This window comes from Gossypium hirsutum, chromosome A03 (genome assembly GCF_007990345.1).
Source record: "Gossypium hirsutum isolate 1008001.06 chromosome A03, Gossypium_hirsutum_v2.1, whole genome shotgun sequence".
NCBI classification, from domain to species: domain Eukaryota; kingdom Viridiplantae; phylum Streptophyta; class Magnoliopsida; order Malvales; family Malvaceae; genus Gossypium; species Gossypium hirsutum.
The window spans coordinates 76,832,472-76,854,815 of record NC_053426.1 but is presented as its reverse complement, the minus strand read 5'-3'; the positions used below and the strand labels follow the sequence as shown (position 1 = coordinate 76,854,815).

The following is a 22,344-nucleotide window of genomic DNA, read 5'->3' as shown; positions in this document are numbered from 1 at the left end:
CTTGTGGCTAAACCAACATGACACTAAACAAAAAGAACAAGTCCTATACATCTACACTCAAAACATTTAGACTAACTATACCAAAAACTTTAGGTGATAGTGTGATCAATGCCTCCGACGTCCTTTGATTCCTGAGCTAGCTTGGTGGCACTATAAGAAAAATGGAAAAGAGAGGAAGTAAGCATCAAGCTTAGTAAGTTAGAAGTAAATAATTAACATCGCTTTACCAAGTAACATCATACTCATAACATATCATACACTTGTACAAGATTCTCAAATGACTCTAGACATAACTTACTTGTTTTCATCCTTACCATTCATATACATAGCCCGAGCTCATTCTTATGAGTTTCGTATAGGTACTGTACCACTTGCAACATAATCATAACTTTTTTCAATCATGATATAATCTTTAAATTACCCGTGGAACCAGTTGAAAAATAAATGGATACCCGATAAGCCTCATACAAAAGGGTAAGATGCCGACACCATGTCCTAGACATGGTCTTACACTGGCTCTTATATATCGGTGTCGATGCCATGTCCCAGACATGGTCTTACACTAGCTCTTATATGAATGCTGATGCCATGTTCCAAACATGGTCTTACACTGGCTCACATATCGAGGGCGATGCCATGTCCCAGACATGGTCTTACACTAGCTCTCATAACCCTAGTATCACAGCATGGATATCCGATCTATTCCCACAATTCAATCGGGAGTTTTAACACATCAAATCTCGCCATGCATATTTGTAACAAAATCAAAAATTCTGTGCAATATCAAGTACTTAATGCATAATAACAATAGAATTCTGATATTTACGTGCAACTTACCTTGGTATTCAAAAAGTGGTCTACTAGATTGAATTAGTCTACTAGCTTGGTCTTCCCCCGATCTAGGTTCGAATTTCGTATTTCTTGATCTATAATGATAAAATTCAATAATTTAATCATCACATTAATCAAGATTTTCATAATTCATATTTTGGCAAAACGATCGTTTTGCCCTTAGACTTTCAAAAAATTACGATTTTGTCCCAAGGCTCGTAAATCGATTTTCATCAAATTTCCTCATTAACCAAGCCTAGACGAATCTATTTTAAGCTTATTGCAACTCACAAATTCAATTATTTCACACCTTTTCTACTTATTTTGTAACTTTTACAAAATGGTCCTTTTTTGGTATTTTTATGAAAACCCCTTTCACTAAAGTTGTTTATTTAACAACCATGATTCATTTTCTTCTATAAAAATTCAGCAACCAACATGAACACTCTCATGGAAAAACCCTAGACTCTCAACCATTTTGCAAAATAGTCCCCCCATTAGTTAGTTTAGGCTACAAGGGCCCCAAAAGTACAAAAATCATCAAGAAAGACCATCAAAATCACTTACTTGCAAGAGTCTAAAGTTGCTGAAAATTTCAAGCTACCATGGCCTTCTTTCTTGGAGAAAATTGGTGGAGAAGAATGAGAGAATGAAAAAGATGAAAGCTTCTCCTTATTTTATTATATTTCTAGTCAAATTAGTCACCAAATTTCACCTAACTTTAACCTTACAATTTCTTTCTCTCCATGTTCAGCCACTAAAAAATTTGTGGTCTATTTACTCAATAAAGACCTCTAATTTAATGTTTCATAGCTATTTGAAACCTTTAGCTAGTGGAACAAAAGTTTTGCAGTGTATGTGATTTAGTCATTTTTCAAAATTAAGCATGCAATCACTAAAATTAATTCACCAAAAATTACAAACACTCATATAATCATGCTATGTAACACCCCTAACCCATATTCGTCGTCGGACTAGGGTTAAAGACGTTACCAAACAAATTTAAACATTTCACATTCATTTCTCACATCATGGCATCATCGTCACACATCATTAAAAAGTCCCTTACATAGGTCAACAAGACCTTAAACATGTATTAGAAAGGGGTCGGGACTAAACCGAGCTCATACAATTTTTTTTGAAATTTAAATATTTTTCAAAATTATAAAGGTCACACGCCCGTGTGAACAGGCCGTGTGCTTCACATAGCATTAGACACACCCATGTGTCTAGGCCATGGCAAAACAGGGCATACATACTGACTTGTCCGCATGGCCACAAGACATGCCCGTGAGCCTTGGCCATGGTCGAAACTAACTTGGGTCACACGGTTGACCATATACCCGTGTGTCTAGCCCGAGTACCCTTAGAAATGACCACACATGCCCATATACCAAGTTTGTGTGCCTCACACGGCCACCAGACACACCTGTGTGTCCAAGTCGTACTCGAAACTGACTTGAATAACTAAATCACAATAGACACACGATCGAGACACACGCTCGTGTGCTCAACCGTGTAGGGTGAAATTAGGCCTGGTTTAAGCTACATTTCCCACCTATCTCAATCACACAAAAACCACAACATTTTTGTATTGTTCATAGGCAACCAAATCAACCATTTCATACATATTACATAACATCCAAATACCATCCAATATTTACAAGCCAAGTCTCATGGCTAACCACAACACAAAACATACCAAAATGACACTAGCCTATACATTCCATATACCATATATGCAACTCTCAAAATGTTACCAAAATAGATGTCCGATAGTGTGAGTGATTCACTAACGATTCCTAGATCTGAGCTATCTTTATAACACTGTAAAATAAAGAACATTTCACACAGTAAGCTTTTAAGCTTAGTAAGTTCATGATATAACACATTTAACTCATCAACTAAAGTATAATTATATCAATTAGCTAACACTTAATGCAATTCATCTCATTCTTCATTTACATAACCTTTCTTCTACTTCATGCTCAATATCGTCAACCATATAGGTTCCGTACATACCTGTATTATCACGTTCTTACCTCTCACATTTATCACTTCAATGCTTGATGCACTACTCCATTCGATCATACTCGAACATTCAATGAACTCATACACTTAGTGCCAATTTAATTAGCCGAAGCTATAATATTATCGCACACTTAGTGCCATTTCATTAAACCAAACTTATATCAGTATCGCACACATAGTGCCATTTGTTCAGCCATCGCTGTATATTCTCGCACACCCAGTGCCATATTTAATAACCATAGCTATTTCATTTCTTGCACACTTAGTGCTTCAAATTCGATTCACATTTCACAAACTCCAACTTATCAATCTCATTTCTATTTATTTCATCACATACAACCATTATACAAACAAAATGTATTATACATGAACTTACCTCGGACGTAAAAACAATGATATTAGTCGATCAATCGAGCACTTTGTTTTTGCCTCGATCTAGGTCTGAATTCCTCCTTTCTTGATCTCAATTTGGCTACACAAGAACCAAATATTAAAACCCTATTTTAAGCTTTTTCCCTTGCTTTATTCGGTCATAAAAGATGATAAAAATGGCCATTATTTTCACTGTGTTTTATTATAAATGGCTTAATAATATAATTACCATTTTAGCCTTAATGAATTAACATTAAAATTGTACTAACTATAGGCATAATGGTCCATCCATTCTTTAAATGGTTTTATAACATCATAAGGACTTTATAATTAATAAGTCATGGCAATTAAGCACTTAAACAAATAGAATGCAACTTTTGCATTGTACGCAATTTAATCCTTTTATCAAATTAAGCACAAAAATTATAAAATTTCCATACGAAACTTTCACACATATCAATTCACATATTATAAACTTTAAAAATAATAAAATAATTTTTTGACCTCAAATTTGTGGTCCCAAAACCACTATTCTGTCTAAGGTCTAAACAGGGCTGTTACATGCTATAACACATAAAAATAATATTAAAATAATTTTTCCGACCTTGGATTTGTGGATCTGAAACCACTGTTTCGACTAGGTCCAAAATTGGGTTGTTACAATTCTCCCCATTTAGGGATTTTCATCCCCAAAAATCTTACCAATGATAAGGTTTAGGTATTGATCTCTCATAGTCTCCTTGGGATCCCATGTGGCCTTTTGAACCCCATGTCTATGCCATAGTAATTTCACAAGTGCTATACTCTTGTTCCTCAATTGTTTAACCTCCCAAGCCAAAATCTTAACCGGTTCTTCACCATAAGTCATGTTTGATTGAATCTCAACCTTTGTAGGTGAACGAATGTACGAAGGGTCAGAACGGTATTGGCGCAACATCGACACATGGAAAACATTGTGGATCATTTCTAACTCAGATGGCAAGGCTAGTCGATAAGCTACCAATCCAATTCTCTCAGTCACCTCATAAGGTCCAATAAAATGTGGACTTAATTTTCCTTTCTTGCCGAACCTGAGGACTTTCTTCCACGGGTTTACTTTTAAAAACACCTTATCATCGACTTAAAACTCAATTTCTTTTCATTTCAAATCCGCATAGGATTTCTATCTATCCGAAGCGACCTTCAAACAATCACGAATTTACCTTTACTTTCTCTTCGGTCTCTTTGACTAAGTCAACCCCGTGAATCTAATTTTCTCTGAGTTCGGTCCAATACAAAGGCGTTCGGCACTTATGCCCGTATAAAGCCTCATAAGGTGCCATTTCTCAAACTCGACTGATAGCTATTGTTGTAGGCAAAATTTACCAGCGGTAAATACATTTTTCCAACTGCCTTGGAATTCAAGGACACAACATCGCAACATGTCTTCAAGAACCTGAATTACTCTCTTTGACTGACCATCGGTTTGAGGATGGAAAGTCTTTCTAAAACTCAACTTTATCCCTAAAGCTTCTTGTAACTTTTTCCAATACCGAGAGGTAAACCTCTGATCTCTACCAAAAATAATTGAAAATGGCACTCCGTGAAGTCTCACAATTTCAAAAATATACAAATCAGCCAATTTTTCAAGCGAATAATCCATACGCACCGGTATAAAATGAGTCGAGTTTGTTAGCCTATCAACCATAACCCATACGACATCTTTCTTCCTTGGCGTCCAAGGTAACCCAGACATGAAATCCATAGTAATACGGTCTCATTTCTATTCAGGGACCATCACAGGCTAAAGTAAACCCGAAGGTACTTGGTGTTTGGCTTTCACTTACTGACAAAATAGGCACTTAGAGACAAACTTTGAAATGTCTCTCTTCATTCCTGACGACCAATACATTTTCTTCAAGTCATTATACATTTTAGTACTACCCGGATGGATAGACATACAACTGCTATGTGCCTCATGCAAAATTTTCTGAATAAGCTCATCGTCTTTGGGTACACAAATTTTGTCTCGAAACATTAAACAACCATTTGAACCAATTAGAAAATCTGATTCTATACCCGTCTCGCACTGAGTTATCTTAGCTTGCAATTCTTTATCACCTTTTGAGCTTCACAGATCTCTTGCCAAAACATTGGTTTCGCTCTCAACTTAGCTAAAATCGAACCATAGTTGGTTACTAACAACTGAGTGTTCATAGCCCTCAAGGCAAATAATGACTTCCTAGTCAAAGCATCGACAACCACGTTTGCCTTCCCCGGGTGATAGTCAATTACCAGTTCGTAGTCTTTTATGAGCTCTAGCCATCTTTATTGGCGAAGATTCAGTTCTTTTTGAGCCATCTAATACTTTAGACTTTTATGGACGGTGAATACTCGGCGTATTTTACCATACAAATGGTGTCTCCAAATCGTCAGTGCGAACACTATAGCGGCTAACTCTAAGTCGTGAGTCAGATAAATTTTGTCATACGGCTTTAGTTGTCTCAAGGCATACGCTATTACCTCGCCTTCTTGTATGAGCATGCATCCAATCCATTCAAGGATGTGTCGTTATACACCATGAATTATTTTCCCAGTTCTAGTTGCACAAAAATTGGAGCTTCAGTCAAAAACGCCTTCAGTTTCTCAAAACTCTGTTGGCATTTTTCTGTCCATTGGAACTTGACATCTTTCTATAGCAACCTCATCATCGGAGTAGTAGTTATGGAGAATCCTTTAACGAATCATCTGTAGTAACTCGCTAAGCCTAAAAAGCTTCTAACCTCCGATACATTCCTTGGCAGTTTTCACTCAACAATAGCTGAGATCTTACTCGAGTCAACTCTAATTCTATCAGCTGACATAATGTGTCCTAAAAATCCAACCTCTTAGAGCCAAAACTCACTTTTACTAAACTTGGCATACAATTGCTTATCTCTTAAAGTCTGCAAAATAGTTTTCAAATGCTTTGCGTCCTCAATCCCACCACGAGAATAAATTAATATATCATCGATAAAAACAACAACGAACTTATCCAAGTACAATCAGAAAATACAATTCATTAAATCCATAAACACGGTGGGAGCATTTGTTAAACCAAAGAGCATGACAAGGAACTCATAGTGCCCGTACCTCGTTCAAAACACAGTTTTCGATACATCCTGCTCCTTAACTCTTAGCCGGTAATAACCAGACATTAAGTCTATCTTAGAAAACATTATGGCTCCTTTCAATTGGTCAAACAAATCATCAATCCTTGGCAAAGGATACTTGTTCTTCATAGTCACCTTATTGAGCTGTCTGTAATCTATACATAACCTCATCGACCCGTCTTTCTTTTTCACAAAAAGTACCGGAGCACTCACGGAGAATAGCTCAGTCTCGAAAAACCCTTATCTGTTAATTATTGTAACTGAACCTTCAACTCTTTTAACTCTAATGGTGTCATCCTATATGGGGCAACCGAAATAGGCACCGTACCAGCGACCAACTCAATACCAAACTCGACTTCCTTAGTTGGAGGAAGTTCGAGCAACTCTTTCAGACACACATCCGAAAACTCACATACCATTGGAACTGACTCTATTTACTTCCGACACTTGGGTATTCAACACAAATGCGAGATAAGACTCATACCTTTTTCTCATATATTTCTCAGCAGTCATAGAAGAAATCACTACAAGTAAGCTATCCGGTTCACCTGATTCAACCCGAAGAATATCCTTATTTTCACATTTTAGTTCAATGAATTTCTTTCCACAATTCACTATAACATCATGGGTAGACAACCAATCCGTACCAAGGATAACATGAAATTCATCAAATGGTAATAACATGAGGTTAGCGGGAAAACAATGACCTCTAATTATCAAGGGACAAGTTCTACACACTTGGTTAACTAATACATGCTTGCCTAATGGGTTTGGCACATTTACCACAAATTTAGTAGACTCGACAAGCATATTCATGCTAGACACCAGTTTCACACAAGCACACGAATGGGTAGACCACGAATCAATCAAAGCAACAACAAAAATATCATGAAGAGAAAAAGTACCAGTAATCACATCCGATGACAATGCCTCTTCACGAGCGCGAATGGCATAAGTCCTTGCAAGCACTCGGCACTCGGACCTCACGACGGAATCTCAATGGGCACCTCTATTGCTAGCCCTACTTCCCGAGTTCTTCTGTGGTCTACCCCTCGAAGGAGCATTACTCGCTCTCACATCTTGCTTTTTGTCTTCGTCATCCATTTCACGACACTTGAAACAACCAACACGCCTACCACATTACAAACACTAGGGTCTATTTGGCCGAGCACAACCAACACGCGCGATAGAAGTGGTTTGAGCTTTAGAAGCCATGTATTGCTTATTCTTATTTCTACTTGAGAATCCCACTGAAGCATTTGATCGAGTAGGAAACTCTCTCAACCTCATGGATGAGGTCTGAAGTGATTTCCCCATCTGTCTTGTCTTATAGTCACAAGACTCAATATCAGCATTTATCTTCTCTTTAGCCAATTCTTCTGCCTTGCAAGCTCTCTCAACTAGCATCACAAACTCCCTTAACTCTAAGATGCCAACTAATAATCAGATGTCTTCATTCAATCCATCCTCAAATATCTTGCACATGATAGCTTCAGTAGATACGCACTCCCTAGCGTATTTGCTGAGCTTCACAAACTCACGCTTATATTCTATTACTATCATTCGACCTTGCTTGAATTCAAGAAATTCCTTCCTCTTTTGATCTATAAACCTCTGACTAATATACTTTTTTCAGAATTACTCTTGGAAAAACTCTCATGTAATCCTTTCCCTTGGCACAACCGATACAAGAGTGATCCACTATTGGTAGGCCGAGCCTCGCAGGAGTGACACAACACACTTCATGCACTCATTCGGTGTGCAAGACAATTCATCAAATACCCTAATGGTATTTTCTAGCCAGAACTCTGCCCTCTCTGGGTCATCATCTATATTCGCTCTAAATTCATCGGCCCCTTGTTTTCGAATTTTGTCAACCGGAGGTTTCTCCCTTCTAATCATCTCTATGGCTTGGGGAGCTATGGGGGCAAGCTGGGGGATTAGAGGGGGAAGAGGAGGTGGAGTGTTCGGGTTTGCATAAACAAACTCTGAATACCATGCGTTCATCATGTGGAGGTAGGCTTCTCTAGTCCATCCGCCCTGACTAAATTTTAGGGTCCCACTCTCGACTAGCGCGGTTCCTTCAGCGGGAGCCGGTGCATTATTCTCTACATCATCCGCCACTACTCCGTCGGTATACATTTACTATATGAAAGAATAATTTAAATTCGTCAAGTGTCGTCGCACTATAACAATGTATTTATGGCATGTATTGCTAGACTTGTACACTTGCTACGTTAGTCTGAGTCTCAACTAAACCACAGCTCTGATACCACTAAATGTAAAACCCCTTACCCGTATCCCACACTAGGATAGGGTACAAGGCGTTACTAGACTTAAACACATGCATACAAATAATTTAGGGTCATAAAATTTTGATCAAATTTAAAACTTTCAAACTTCGTCTTAACGACCCTAATATGAACCTACGAGGCCCAAAACACGTTTTGGAAGTAGTTAAAGAATAAACCAAACATTTTTGAAAACTTTGAATAATTTCAATGCAAACAAGGGCACATGCTCGTGTGGGAGGGCGACACGCCCGTCTGTCCTCTTAAAATTGCTATGTTGAAGGCCCATGTGGCTCACACAGTCTGAACATATCTGGACATGCCCGTGTCCCTCGCACGTGTGAATTTATTTTTCGATTCAAACCTACAAGGGTTTTCACACGGCTTAGCACACACACATGTCTATGGCCCGTGTCCCTCATATGTCCATGACACGCCCATGTCTCAGCCCGTGTACAAAAACCTTGACATTCTATTTTTGAAGTTATCAACCATTTAGGGGCACACGCCCATGTGCTAGGCCGTGTCCTCCACACGGTTGAGACACATGGCAGTGTCTCCGCCCGTGTGGTTACTATTGGGCATTTTTTTTACTAAATTTAGGTGCAAGGAACACACGGACTGACTACATGCCCATGGGACAGACCGTGTGTCACACATGGTCTAGACATACACCTGTGTGTCTACCCGTGTGGATAAAAGCAAAGCTATTTACCAAGCCTTTTTGTCACCCTTACTTACACCCACCAACAAAAACATCAAACAATACCAATACCATATAAACACATGACCATATCATCCAATACAGAGGCATCCATACATCATTTCCAAGCTATTTCCTATCACATACAACATCTTCTACTTATCAACACAAACCATGCAACAAACACATCCATGAGAATTTTCATCAAATGCATTTAATAATAATCAATATTAGTAAACATCAATAGCCTATACAAAATGAATATCACATCCATATATGCCAACACTTGTGGTTAAACTAACATGAGACTAAGCAAAAAGACTAAGTCCCTATACATGCCACGCTTAAAACATTTAGACTAACTATACCAAAAACTTTAGGTGATAGTGTGATCAATGCCTCCGACGTCCTTTGATTCCTGAGCTAGCTTGGTGGCACTATAAAAAAAATAGAAAAGAGAGGAAGTAAGCATCAAGCTTAGTAAGTTACAAGTAAATAATTAACATCGCTTTACCAAGTAACATCATACTCATAACATATCATACACTTGTACAAGATTCTCGAATGACTCTAGACATAACTTACTCGTTTTCATCCTTACCATTCATATACATAACCCGAGCTCATTCTTATGAGTTTCGTATAGGTACTGTACCACTTGCAACATAATCATAACTTTTCTCAATCATCATATAATCTTTAAATTACTCGTGGAACCAGTTGAAAAAATTAATGGATACCCGATAAGCCTCATACAAAAGGGTAAGATGCCGACGCCATGTCCTAGACATGGTCTTAGACTGGCTCTTATATATCGGTGTCGATGCCATTTCCCAAACATGGCCTTACACAAGCTCTTATATGAATGCTGATGCCATGTTCCAAACATGGTCTTACACTGGCTCACATATCAAGGGCGATGCCATGTCCCAGACATGGTCTTACACTAGCTCTCCTAACCCTAGTATCACGGCATAGATATCCGATCTATTCCTACTGTTCAACTGGGAGTTTTATAACATCAAACCTCGTCATGCATATTCATAACAAAATCAAACATTCCATGCAATATCAAGTATTTAATGCATAATAACAATAGAATTGTGATATTTACGTGTAACTTACCTCGGTATACAAAAAGTGGGCGACTAGATTGAATTAGTCTACTAGCTTGGTCTTCTCCCAATCTAGTTTTGGATTTAGTATTTCTTAATCCGTAATGATAAAAATCACTAATTTAATCATCACATTATTCAAGACATTTCATATTTCATATTTTGGCAAAATGACCGTTTTGCCGTTAGACTTTCACAAAATTATGATTTTGCCCCAAGGCTTGTAAATCGATTTTCATCAAATTTCCTCATTAACCAAGCCTAGAAGAATCTATTTTAAGCTTATTACAACTCAAAAATCCAATAATTTCACACTTTTACTACTTATTTTGTAACTTTTACAAAAAGGTCCCTTTTTGGTGTTTTCATGAAAACCCCTTTACTAAAGTTGTTTATTTAATAACCATGATTCATTTTCTTCAATAAAAATTTAGCAACCAACATGAGTACTCTCATGGAAAAACCCTAGACTCTCAACCATTTTTCAAAATAGCCCCCATTAGTTAGCTTAAGCTACAAGGGCCCCAAAAGTACAAAAATCATCAAGAAAGACCATCAAAATCACTTACTTGCAAGAGTCTAAAGCTGCTGAAAATTTCAAGCTCCCATGGCCTTCTTTCTTGGAGAAAATCGATGGAGAAGAAAGAAAGAATGATAAAGATGAAAGCTTCTCCTTATTTTATTATATTTCTAGTCAAATTAGTCACCAAATTTCACCTAACTTTGTCCTTACAATTTCTTTGTCTCCATGTTCATACACTAACAAATTTGTGGTCTATTTTTTTAATAATGACCTCTAATTTAAAATTCTATAACTATTTGACATCTTTAGCTAGTAGAACAAAATTTTGTGCTTTATGCGATTTAGTCCTTTTTCAAAATTAAGCATGCATTCACTGAAATCTGACTAAAAATTTCAAACACTTATATAATCATGCTATAACACATAAAATAATATTAAAATAATTTTTTTGACCTCGAATTTGTGGTAGAATATGAACGAGAATATGAACGTGACAAAATATGAATGAGAATTCGTGAGGCTTAGGAAATATGCCCAAGAATGTGTTTCAACGGAAGCTATTATGTGCAAAAGATTGAAGACGGATTGAGCGAAGATATCAGATTGCTAGCGAAATTCTAGAGTTGAAAGAGTTCTTGGTACTAGTTGATCGTGCTTGTAAAGCTGAAGAACTAGGCAAAGAAAAGAGAAAGGTTTATTCTGAAGCTAAAGATTCGAGAAAGAGATTGATGAATAAACCCTATCACTCTTTATCCAAGAAATCACAAGATGTTTATAGTCAATCAAATGCATCGATGGAGTACTCAAATAGAGATTGTGGGAAGAAATTTATGAGTTCAAAAACTCCAACTATGTCAATGGCAAGTGTGGGTAATGCTAGATTGAATAAACCTGAATGTGGACGATGTGGAAAATGACATTTTGGAGAGTGTAGAATGAATGACAAAGCCTGCTTTAGATGTGGTTCACAAGAACATTTCAATCAAGATTGTCCTAAGTTAGATGAAAAAGATAAATCTCAGAGTGCAAGACCAAGCAACACGATTGCGAGAGGAAGACCATCCCGTAATATTGGAAATGTGAGTGGTAGTAGAGGTGTAACAGCCCGATTTTGGGCCTAGTCAGAACAGTGGTTTTGAGACCACTAATCTGAGGTTAGAGAAATTATTTTATTATTATTTTAAGATTATAACATGTTTATATTAGTGCATGAAAAATTTGGTGATGAAATTTTAGCATTTATGAGCTTTATTACGAAAAAGGACTAAATCGCATAAAGTGCAAAAGTCATATTTTGATAGCTAAGGGTGTCAAATAGCTAGAGAACCTTAATTGGAGGTCTTTAAAGGAAAATTAGACCCTTTAGAATAGCATGACCGGCCATAGGGACAAGGAAATAGAAAAGTCAAAGAAATTAGATGGGTTGGTGACTAAAGTGAATAGATTGAATAAAATAAAAATTTACCTTCATCCTCTTTACTCTTTCTTTATTCCCACCAAGATATCAGCCATTAGAGGGGCTTGGGAAGCTTGAAAGTTTCAGCAGCTTATCCCTCTCTCAAGTAAGTGATTTTGATAGTTTTCTTAATGACTTTTACATTTTTGGACCCCTTGAAGCATGAGCTTTCAAACGAGGGGACTATTTTGCAAAATGGTTGAAAGTTTAAGGTCTTACCATGAGAATTTTCATGTAATTTTCTAATATTTTATGAAAGGATATGAGTATTAGATGTGTAATAAACAACTTTTGTGAAGAAGTTTTCATAGAAAGCCTAACTAAGGACCATTTTGCATAAGTTGTAAAATAAGTGATAAATGTGTGAAATAGTGGAGATTTTGGATTACTATAAGAGTAAAAAGGGTTCGACTAGGCTTATGATATGAAAAAAATTGATAAAAATCTATTTTCGAGTGTAACGGTAAAATGGTAATTTTGTCAAAATTTAGGGGCAAAATGGTCATTTTGCCTAATGTTGAATTTTCGAGTGTCTAGATTACGGTGCTGACAAAAATGAGTGAATTTTACTATTATAGATTAAGAAATTTAAAATTCGTACCTAGACCGGGGGAAGGCCAAGCAAGTAGATTAGACCGACTAATTGCCATATTTTGTAATCTAAGGTAAGTTGTATGTAAATAATACAACTACATTGTTATTATATGTTTTTGGATTGCTATAGCATGAATTGCTTGATTGTGGAATTGAGAATGTATGATGATAATTGAAATAGTAGAATCTCCTGTTTGAACCATAGAAAATAAATTGGATATTCTTTTTTTTTTGAACAAAAAAGACCACAAGGGTCAACTCATATTATTACATAATATCACAAATTACAGCTTCATGGATATTCGACGGATAATCCATATCAAAAAAATAGTTGTTACCTTCACTATACATTTTTTTACAAAGTAAATGGGCAACATTATTGTAAGACCGAACGATCCAAATTAACTTGGTTGAATGAAAGAAATTAAAATCTGCTATACAATCCTTAATACGGGTACCTATATTTGTGACGTCATTGGCTATATTACTTAGCCTGTTGACCAGTCCAACATGGTCCGTCTCAAAAAGAACATGGCCATTTATTTTTAATTTACGCGCCACTTTATTACTTTCTCCGAAGGCCATACATTCAGCCTCTTCCACCGACAACCTTCACTCTTTAAACCCTCCACTGCCTCCTAAAACAAAGCCCTCTTCATCTCTTATGATCGTCCCATACCCGATTCTATTTTCGCCCACTGTAGCATTAAAATTTAATTTAATGAAGCCCTTTGGAGGTTTAACCCACTGTTTCTCCAGGCCAGTGTGTGAAATTAAAGGAGCATTCACCATGTTACAAATTTGAAATTCCTTAATCAGATTGCTTGCTCTTTCCCATATTACTTGAGCCTCCTCTTCTTTTCCCCTAAAGACGTAATTATTTCTATTATTCCAGTAGTTCCATAATGTTGTCATTAAGTCAGCCATAGTCCTCTTGTCAAGGACACGCATCGTGTCTTCCAACCAATCAATGCAATGGTCATATTTCTTTGTGATAAAGCTCCTGGACCATCCCCCTATCGAGAGAACTGCACTCGATGTTGGGCAGTCTTTTAAAGCATGTAACACCGTTTCTGTCTCAGCTCCACATCTCGGACATCCCTTGTCAAAGCCCTATCTAATGGAAGCTATTTTACTGTTAGTTGGGAGAATTTCGTGTCCCACCTGCCAAGTAAATACACGTATCTTCGGTAAAGTATCAAGCTTTCATAGTGCTTTCCAGAAAAACCTATGTGGGCCATATCCCATCTTTTTTAACAGCAGCCAAGAGTAAGCAGACTTTGAGGTATAGCATCCATGCAGATTATGGAACCATATTATTCTATCGTCATGGTCTATTCTCCCAATGGGGAGGTTGCAAATTTTATCCCCCCAATCCTGCCCGTACAACTTAAAGATTTTATCCCTATTCCAGCTTCTCTGATCCTTATTCCATAGGTCTGACACTCTTCTATCATCCAGGTCAAGTAAATCCATATTAAGAGCTCCACCGTTTAATCCTTCCATCCCTCAGTTATTTTCCCTTATATTTATCTTATTTCCATTTCCTACCTGCCACCCGAATCCATTTCTGAGGGTATTTGCTACAGCTGCAATGCTAGTCCACGTAAAAGACGCTTTATCAACCTTCTTGGAGTTGAATATATTGCCATCGGGGAAATACTTAGACGACAACACTTTATAGCATAGTGTGTCTTTGTTATTAATAAGCCTCCAGACTTGCCTCCCCAGTAAAGCCAAGTTAAACAGTCTGATGTCCCTTATGCCAATTCCACCCATTCCTTTCAGGTGAGACAATGTTTTCCACGGAAGCATCATCCAAAATCTGCCTTTATCTTTGCCCGTCCACCATGCTCTGCTCAACTTTGGTTGTATGTCATCCAGCACACCTCTAGGAGCCTTAAAGATCGACAAAGCATATGTTGGTATGGACTGAAGAACTGCTTTTATGAAGACTTCCTTACCGCCAAATGAAAGGAGTCTTTTGGTCTAGCTGTTTAATCTGCATGACAGCTTGTTAATTATCTCCTGGAAAGCCACTCTTTTCTTTTTTCCTATAGGAAGTGGAAGGCCGAGATAGTTATCCAGCTTCTCAACCACCTTCATGCCAAGAATTTCACCGAAATTGTCTCTGTTCCCTGGGAGTATTAGGACTAAAAAGAACCATAGATTTTTCATAATTAATTTCTTGTCCTGAAACATTAGCAAAAACCTTCAGTATATGGCTAAGACAGGTAATATCACTTTGCTTATTTTTAACAAATAGTAGAGCATCGTCAGCAAAAAATAAGTGGTTAACTCTAGGTCTTTTAATACTAGCCCTAATTCCTTGTAATGATTTTTTATTCTGAGCCTAAATCATCATCCTTGACAAGGCTTCCATACAAAAAAGAAACAGATAAGGGGATAAAGGATCCCCTTGACAGAGACCCCTCTCGGGAATAATAATGTCCGATAACAAATTATTACACTTAACAAAATATCTTACCGACCGAACGCAACACATAATTTTTTCTATCCACTGCTCATCAAACCCCATTTTCTTCATTACCTTCTCGATAAAATCCCACTCCACTCGGTCATATGCTTTACTCATATCAATCTTGATTGCTATCCCTTTATTTGGACCATTTTTGGAGCTCTGAAGGTAATGTAGGAGTTCATGTGCGATTAAGATATTATTATGTATCATCCTTCCTAGTACGAAAGCGCTTTGATTCTGACTGATACATCCCGGGAGTGCAACTTTAAGCCGATTAGCCAAGACCTTTGAAACAATCTTATAAATAAATCTACATAAATTAATGGGATGATAGTTAGTAATTTCACATGGATCACGAATTTTTGGAATTAATATAATCATTATCTCATTAATATCAGTGATGCCATTTTTTCCCTTAAGAATGTCCAGACAGAATTGAACAGTTTCATTTCCAACAATCTCCCAATGATTTTTGAAAAAACTTCCCGATAGACCATCAACCCTTGGAGCTTTGTGAGGGTTCATTTGTTTAATAGCTTGGAGAACTTCATTTTCCGTGTAGTCCATCTTAAGCCACTCATTTATCTCTGTAGTAACACATTCCTGAATGTACTCCATATAATGGTTTTCAACGTTCTGACCGTTTGACCGAAAGAGCCTCCAAAAGTAATTTTTAGCCACATTGCTGATATCCATACTATCAATTACCCACATCCCATCCTCATTCTTAAGCTTCTCAATGGTATTTTTCTTTAATCGACCCGTAGCTCTAGCATGAAAATATCTCGTATTCCTATCCCCATCTCTTAACCATTGAGACCTTGACCTTTGAGCCCAGTATTTTTCTTCCCTGGCATAAAGTTGGCTAAGTCTACTCCTCATCTCCCTTAAAATGATCGCACTATCGTCCCTTCTTTCAGAATCGATGGCCCAGTCAATTTTATTTTCCAACTTCCGCATATCATTCTTCATTTTCCCATATCTATCCCTCTGCCACAGGCCCAGGACTCCCCGAATCTTCTCTAACTTGTTAACATATTTTGTAGCTTCCCAGTTCCACTTACTGCTAATAATACTTTTTGCCTTACTATTTGTAGCCCAACATTCTTCAAATCTGAAGCATAATTTTTGGTCTCTAGGGTACTCCTTAGGCTTACTGCCCCACATGTCCCATATGATCGCATCATGATCAGGCTGTGTTTGCCGCACCACCTTAGAGGTCATAAAGGGATATTTCTCAATCATAGATACTGTGGTAACAAACCTATCTAACCTTTCTTTTATCCTGTTCCCCCCGCTTCTGTTGTTGACCCAAGTAAACCACCCTCTAACATGTTTAACATCCACAAGAGATAAATTGTCTAGGACATCTTTAAATTCATCCATATGTGCCCTCACCTTCCTTCAGCCTCCATCCTTTTCAGCTTCATTCAGGATAGCATTAAAGTCCCCCCCAACCACCCAATCCTCCTTCACCAAACCACCTACCTTTTCCAACATTTCCCAAGAATTGCTTCTTAAATTTGGAATCGCATGCCCGTAAAATCCAGTTACACGGATGTTATTACGATTTTTCAACCGAGCCAGGGAATCAATGTGATGCTTAGAGAAACTTTGAATGGTAACATCTATTCCTTCCTCCTCCATTAACGCAAGACCGCCGCTACATCTTTCCGAGTTCACGGCTAAACCACTCTGCATCCTGCATCTATTTTGAACCCGACTGAACTCATTTGCACTCATCTTTGTTTCGCTCAGGAAAACAATATCAGGTTTAAAAGTAGCCAGCAATTGCTTATGCTCCCTGACAGTCGCGGTATTCCCCAAACCCTGACAATTTCAACAAAGAAACTTCATGGCATGAAAAAACCCTAGACCAAGCCACAACCGAATCAAGAACCGGGACAAGAGAAAAGGAGAATGAAGCACTCCATCGAAAAGAATTCAAACCAGCCAACAGAGTCTGCAAAATAAAGACACCAAACAAAAGAAAGTGTAGCGCTATACCAATCCAACACAAGACCAAAAAGAAAACCTCAAAACCCTACAGAGACACCTTTCGATAAACACCCACCCTCATGTTTCAAGACAGAGAGAAACATGCAAGAAATCAAAACCCGAAGCAAAAAACTACAATCAAAAGATACCCAAGAGATTAACAACAACTTACACATAATCTGAAGAAAACTAAGACAACCGAGTAACAATATAAAAAACGAATACTGTAAAAAAAATTCTTGTTACAGCAAGATTAACCCTACAATGAGAATATCTTTAAACAAGCCAAAAGAAGACTGTACCATTAATGTTATCCATGCAAAAAGAATCCAAACCATTAATGGCGATCATGAAAAAAGATTCAAAAACCATGCACGATACGTACAAACCCCATGCACCCTTACGAAAGAAAAGGAGGAATAAAAAAGACCACAAGAAAACGACAGAACCTCGGCAATCCCAATAAACGATCTCGTCAAAACCATACATGCAAGCCAATCAAACACAAATGAAAGGGTGTAAAACGAAACCCTTAATCCATGCAAAAATAACTAAAACGGACGTAGAGAAGTCAACTTCACCGTCGCTTTTCTAGTCCACCGTGGGACCCGTACAAAGCTATTAGCGACTTATCCCGAAACAACATGCACTACACCCGAAAAAATGAAAATGCACCCAAAGAACACCAAGAACCGAAAGAAAAAAATAAAAAGGATAAGAATCACCATGAAGATCATTCGAAAGCACTGCAAGAACGTCTTATCCAAGCGTTTATCAAACAGGGTCTGACTATTCTAGAGGGTGTGTGTGACGAACCCCGAGTGTATTGCCCGTACTCCTCAATAATCCCACCACCGCTAACCTTGAAAAGAAACACGGAGCCCTTTCACAATCCTAGTAACAATCTTACAAGCTTGAAAATCACGATAACTCGGCCAGTCAAAGTAGGGTCAGAACATGCAACACCTATGAAAACAACCAATCACCCACAGGCCGCAAACCACCACTTCAAACCCCAGCCCCACCACCAACCGGGGCACCACACAAAACCCCAAAACTGTCATAAAATTTAAAAGAATAATAGGCAGACTCACAAAATGAAAAGCAAGAAGAGAAATCGCCCAATTCTTGGAGAAAAATCAAAAACACGTTAAAAATGCTACCAGTCGACATTCATGTGTCAAAAAATGAATTGGATATTCATGCCATGACGTATAAGTTATTATGAGCCAGTGTAAGACCATGTATGAGACATGGCATCGGCATTGATATGAGAGCTAGTGTAAGACATGTCTGGGACATGCATCGGCTTCGAGAAGTAAACCAATGTAAGACACGTCTGAGACATGCATCAACTACGAGATGTGTCAGTGTAAGACCATGTCTGGGACATGGCATCGGCATTGAGATGAGAGCTAGTGTAAGACATGTCTGGGACATGCATCAACTTCGAGAAGTAAACCAATGTAAGACACGTCTGAGACATGCATCAAGTACGAGATGTGTCAGTGTAAGACCATGTCTGGGACATGGCATCGTCTTGAGATATAAACCAGTGTAAGACTATGTCTGGGACATGGCATCAACATTTTACCCCATGTTTAATGCTTATTTATTATCCGATAGTGTTTCAAATGGTTCAACAGTGAGAGTTATCGTTTAAGTTAATGAGAGGAGTATAACCTTGTTGTGAGTGGTACAGGTACCGATTTGGTATGTATGAGATGTGAGCTCAAAATATGCTATATGATTTGTAATGGATAGTGATGAGTAAGGTGTGCTTTTGCCTTTTCTTGTATTATGAGCATGATGATGAATGGTAGAATTATCGTTATATTTATTTGCATGCAGCTTACTGAGCCTTGTGCTTACTTCCTCTCCTTTCCATTTTCTTATAGTGCCGCCTAAATAGCTCGAGGACCAACGGACGTAAGAGCCAACGATCACACTATCAGCCGAAACACTCGGTACAGTTAGATTACTTGTTTTGAGTATGGCTTGTATAGGGCTTGGGTTTTAATGTTTTGTGTCATTGGGAATTAGCCAAATGTGTTGGCTTGGGCTAAAACCTTTTATTTTGTATAAAGCCTTGAATGAGGGCTAATATTCATTTTTTATATATACATAAAAGATACTATTATCATGGATGAGTATATTGCATATGAGAAACGTTGTCTATTGTGGCTGTTTTAGTTATGTGGATCATTCTTGTATTGGTGTTGATTGATTTTGTGTAGGTTATGTGAGTAAAGGTGACAAAGAGGCTTGGTAGATAGCCTTATTTTTGCCCACAAGGGTAGACACACGGGCGTGTGTCTAGGCTATGTGTGATACACGGTATGCCCCATGGACGTGTGATCCGGCCGTGTGTCCCCTGCACGTAAAATTCGCAAGTCAGTATGCATGGTAGTAAACACACGGGTAGAGACACAGCGATGTGCCTCAGTCGTGTGAAGGAGACAGCCTAGCACACAGGCGTGTGTCTTGGCCGTGTGACCCTTAAGAATTGTTGATGTCAAAAACAGAATGTCTAGGTCTTTGCACACGGGCTAAGACACGAGCGTGTCATGGCCTTGTGGGGCCATGGACATGGGCATGTGCCAGGCCGTGTGAAAACCCCTAAAGGTTCGAAATTGAAATTAAGTCCACACGGGTAAAGGACACAGGCGTGTCCCTGTATGCTTAGGTCGTGTGAGCCACACGGGCCAACAGTACGACCATGTCGAATTGGTCACACGAGTGTGTTGCCCCTCCCACATGGGTGTATGCCCCTATATCTAGTGTTATTTTTTAGAGTTCGTTGAAGGACCCGAATTAGTTCTGATTGGTTTTTAAATGAATGTTTGGAGTCTCGTAGGCCATATTGAAGAAGTTTAGAAAAGGTTTTAAATTTGACCAGATCTTGATGATTCAGAAACGCAGGAATGCATGTGTTCAAGATAGGTAATGCCTCGTATTCTGTCCCGGCATAGGGTACGGGTGTAGGGTGTTACAAGAGGTGCAACACGAGATACTGCTATAAGATCTGAAGCTAGAGCACCTGCCAGAACTTATGCTATTCATGCTCACGAAGAAGCGTCATCTCCAGATGTCATTACCAGTACATTTTCTCTTTATGACACGATGAGGTTGCATTGATAGACCCCAGATCAACTCATTCATATATATGTGTGAATTTACTTGTTGATTCTACTGAGTTTGTTATAAAAGTGTTGAACCCCTTAGGCAAATATGTCCTGGTTGACAAAGTTTGCAATAATTGTCTATTAATGACTCGTGGTTACTATTTTCTGGCTAATTTGATGTTGTTGCCATTTGATGAGTTTGATGTAATTCTAAGTATGGACTGGTTGACATTGCATAATGTAAAGACAATTGAGTTGAAATGTCAGAATAATGAGACTCTCCGAATTGAATCAAATGATCTGAGTGGTTTACCAGTTGTAATTTCGTTTATGTTAGCTCAGAAATATATGAAAAAGGGATGTAATGCATATCTTGCATATGTACTTGATACAAAAGTGTCAGAATTAAAGATTGTATCAGTACCAGTTGTTAGCGAGTATCCAGATATGTTTCCAGAACCGATCAGAGAGGTTGAATTTGCTATTGATTTAGTACTGGGAACTTCACCAATATCTATAACTCCGTATAGAATGGATACGACAGAGTTGAAAGAGTTGAAAGCTCAATTGCAAGAATTAGCTGATAAAGGATTCGTACGACCAAGTTTCTCGTCCTGGGGTGCACTAGTTTTGTTCGTAAAGAAAAAGGATCTATGAGAATGAATATAGACTATCGATAGCTCAACAAAGTGACAATCAAGAATAAATATCCTCTACCGAGAATTGACGATTTGTTTGATCAGTTAAAAAGGGCTATAGTTTTTCCTAAGATTGATTTGAGATTTGGCTATTATCAATTGTGAGTTGAAGATGCTGATGTGCCGAAGACAGCAATCAGAACGAGGTATGGACATTATGAATTCCTTGTTATGCCTTTCGGATTAACTAACGCTCCTGCAGTCTTTATGGATTCCATGAATCAGATTTTCAGATCGTATTTAGACAGATTCGTTGTTGCATTTATTGACAATATTCTGATTTATTCTCGAGATGAATCCGAGCATGCCAAGCATTTGAAAATAGTGTTACAGACTTTGAGAGACAAGCAATTTTTTGCGTAGTTTAGAAAATGTGAGTTTTGGCTCTGAGAGGTTGGATTTCTGGGGTATATCGTTTTAGCCGAAGGTATTAGAGTTGACCCGAGCAAGATTTCTACAATTATAGATTGGAAACCTCCGAGAAATGTGTTTGAAGTTTGAAGTTTTTTGGGACTAGCTGGTTATTATCGACGTTTTATGAAAGGATTCTTTATGATTGCAATACTACTGATTTGATTACTGTAACACCCCCACACCCGAAACCGTCACCGGAGTAAAGCTTGAGGTGTAACTAAACTTATCTTACCTTTTAAACAACTCTAAACCACTTATTTTAATTTTCAGAATAAACTATTTTTCTGCGTCATGGTTGCTTAAGAATTCATTTCTCGAGTTTCAAAACTCGAAATTAAGATCTGTAATTTTTTCCTGAAACTAGACTCATATATCTATCTACTAATTTTTTCTATAATTTTTGACTTAGCCAATTAGTACAGTTTATTAGTTAAAGTTACCCCTGTTTCAGAATTCGACTGCACTGGCCTCTACTTACCACGAACAACTTTTCTCTCTGTACAAAAATCATATACTATATTGTTTGTTTCTATTAAAACTATATTCAATAAGGATTCTAACCATATAAAGTACACCACCT

At 37.9% G+C, this 22,344-nt stretch overlaps 2 protein-coding genes across 2 annotated transcripts; both read right to left on the bottom strand.

Moving 5' to 3' along the window:
* Positions 1–13,659: 13,659 nt before the first annotated feature.
* LOC107887625 (uncharacterized) lies at positions 13,660–16,915 on the bottom strand. Its single transcript, XM_016811870.1, has 4 exons — positions 15,599–16,915; positions 15,088–15,240; positions 14,599–14,946; positions 13,660–14,160 (listed from the first exon to the last, which is right to left on the bottom strand). The coding sequence occupies exons 1-4, from the start codon at positions 16,913–16,915 to the stop codon at positions 13,660–13,662; spliced, it is 2,319 nt and encodes a 772-aa protein (XP_016667359.1).
* An 18-nt stretch (positions 16,916–16,933) lies between these two features.
* Positions 16,934–18,680, bottom strand: LOC121217758 (uncharacterized). The gene is made up of 2 exons (XM_041093911.1): positions 18,253–18,680; positions 16,934–17,359 (listed from the first exon to the last, which is right to left on the bottom strand). The coding sequence occupies exons 1-2, from the start codon at positions 18,262–18,264 to the stop codon at positions 16,934–16,936; spliced, it is 438 nt and encodes a 145-aa protein (XP_040949845.1). The 5' UTR covers positions 18,265–18,680.
* Between the last annotated feature and the right edge of the window lie 3,664 nt (positions 18,681–22,344).

Bases quoted from the DNA above. Each gene is read 5' to 3' on its own strand.
- LOC107887625 (XM_016811870.1), bottom strand. From the start codon at position 16,915: ATGGATGAATTTAAAGATGTCCTAGACAATTTATCTCTTGTGGATGTT. The intron at 15,241-15,598 runs GTAATGAAGAAA...CTAATGTTTCAG, and splicing joins AGTGGGATTTTATCGAGAAG to GACAAGAAATTAATTATGAA. The intron at 14,161-14,598 runs GTAGGAAATGGA...TCCATTAGATAG, and splicing joins GAAATGGATTCGGGTGGCAG to GGCTTTGACAAGGGATGTCC.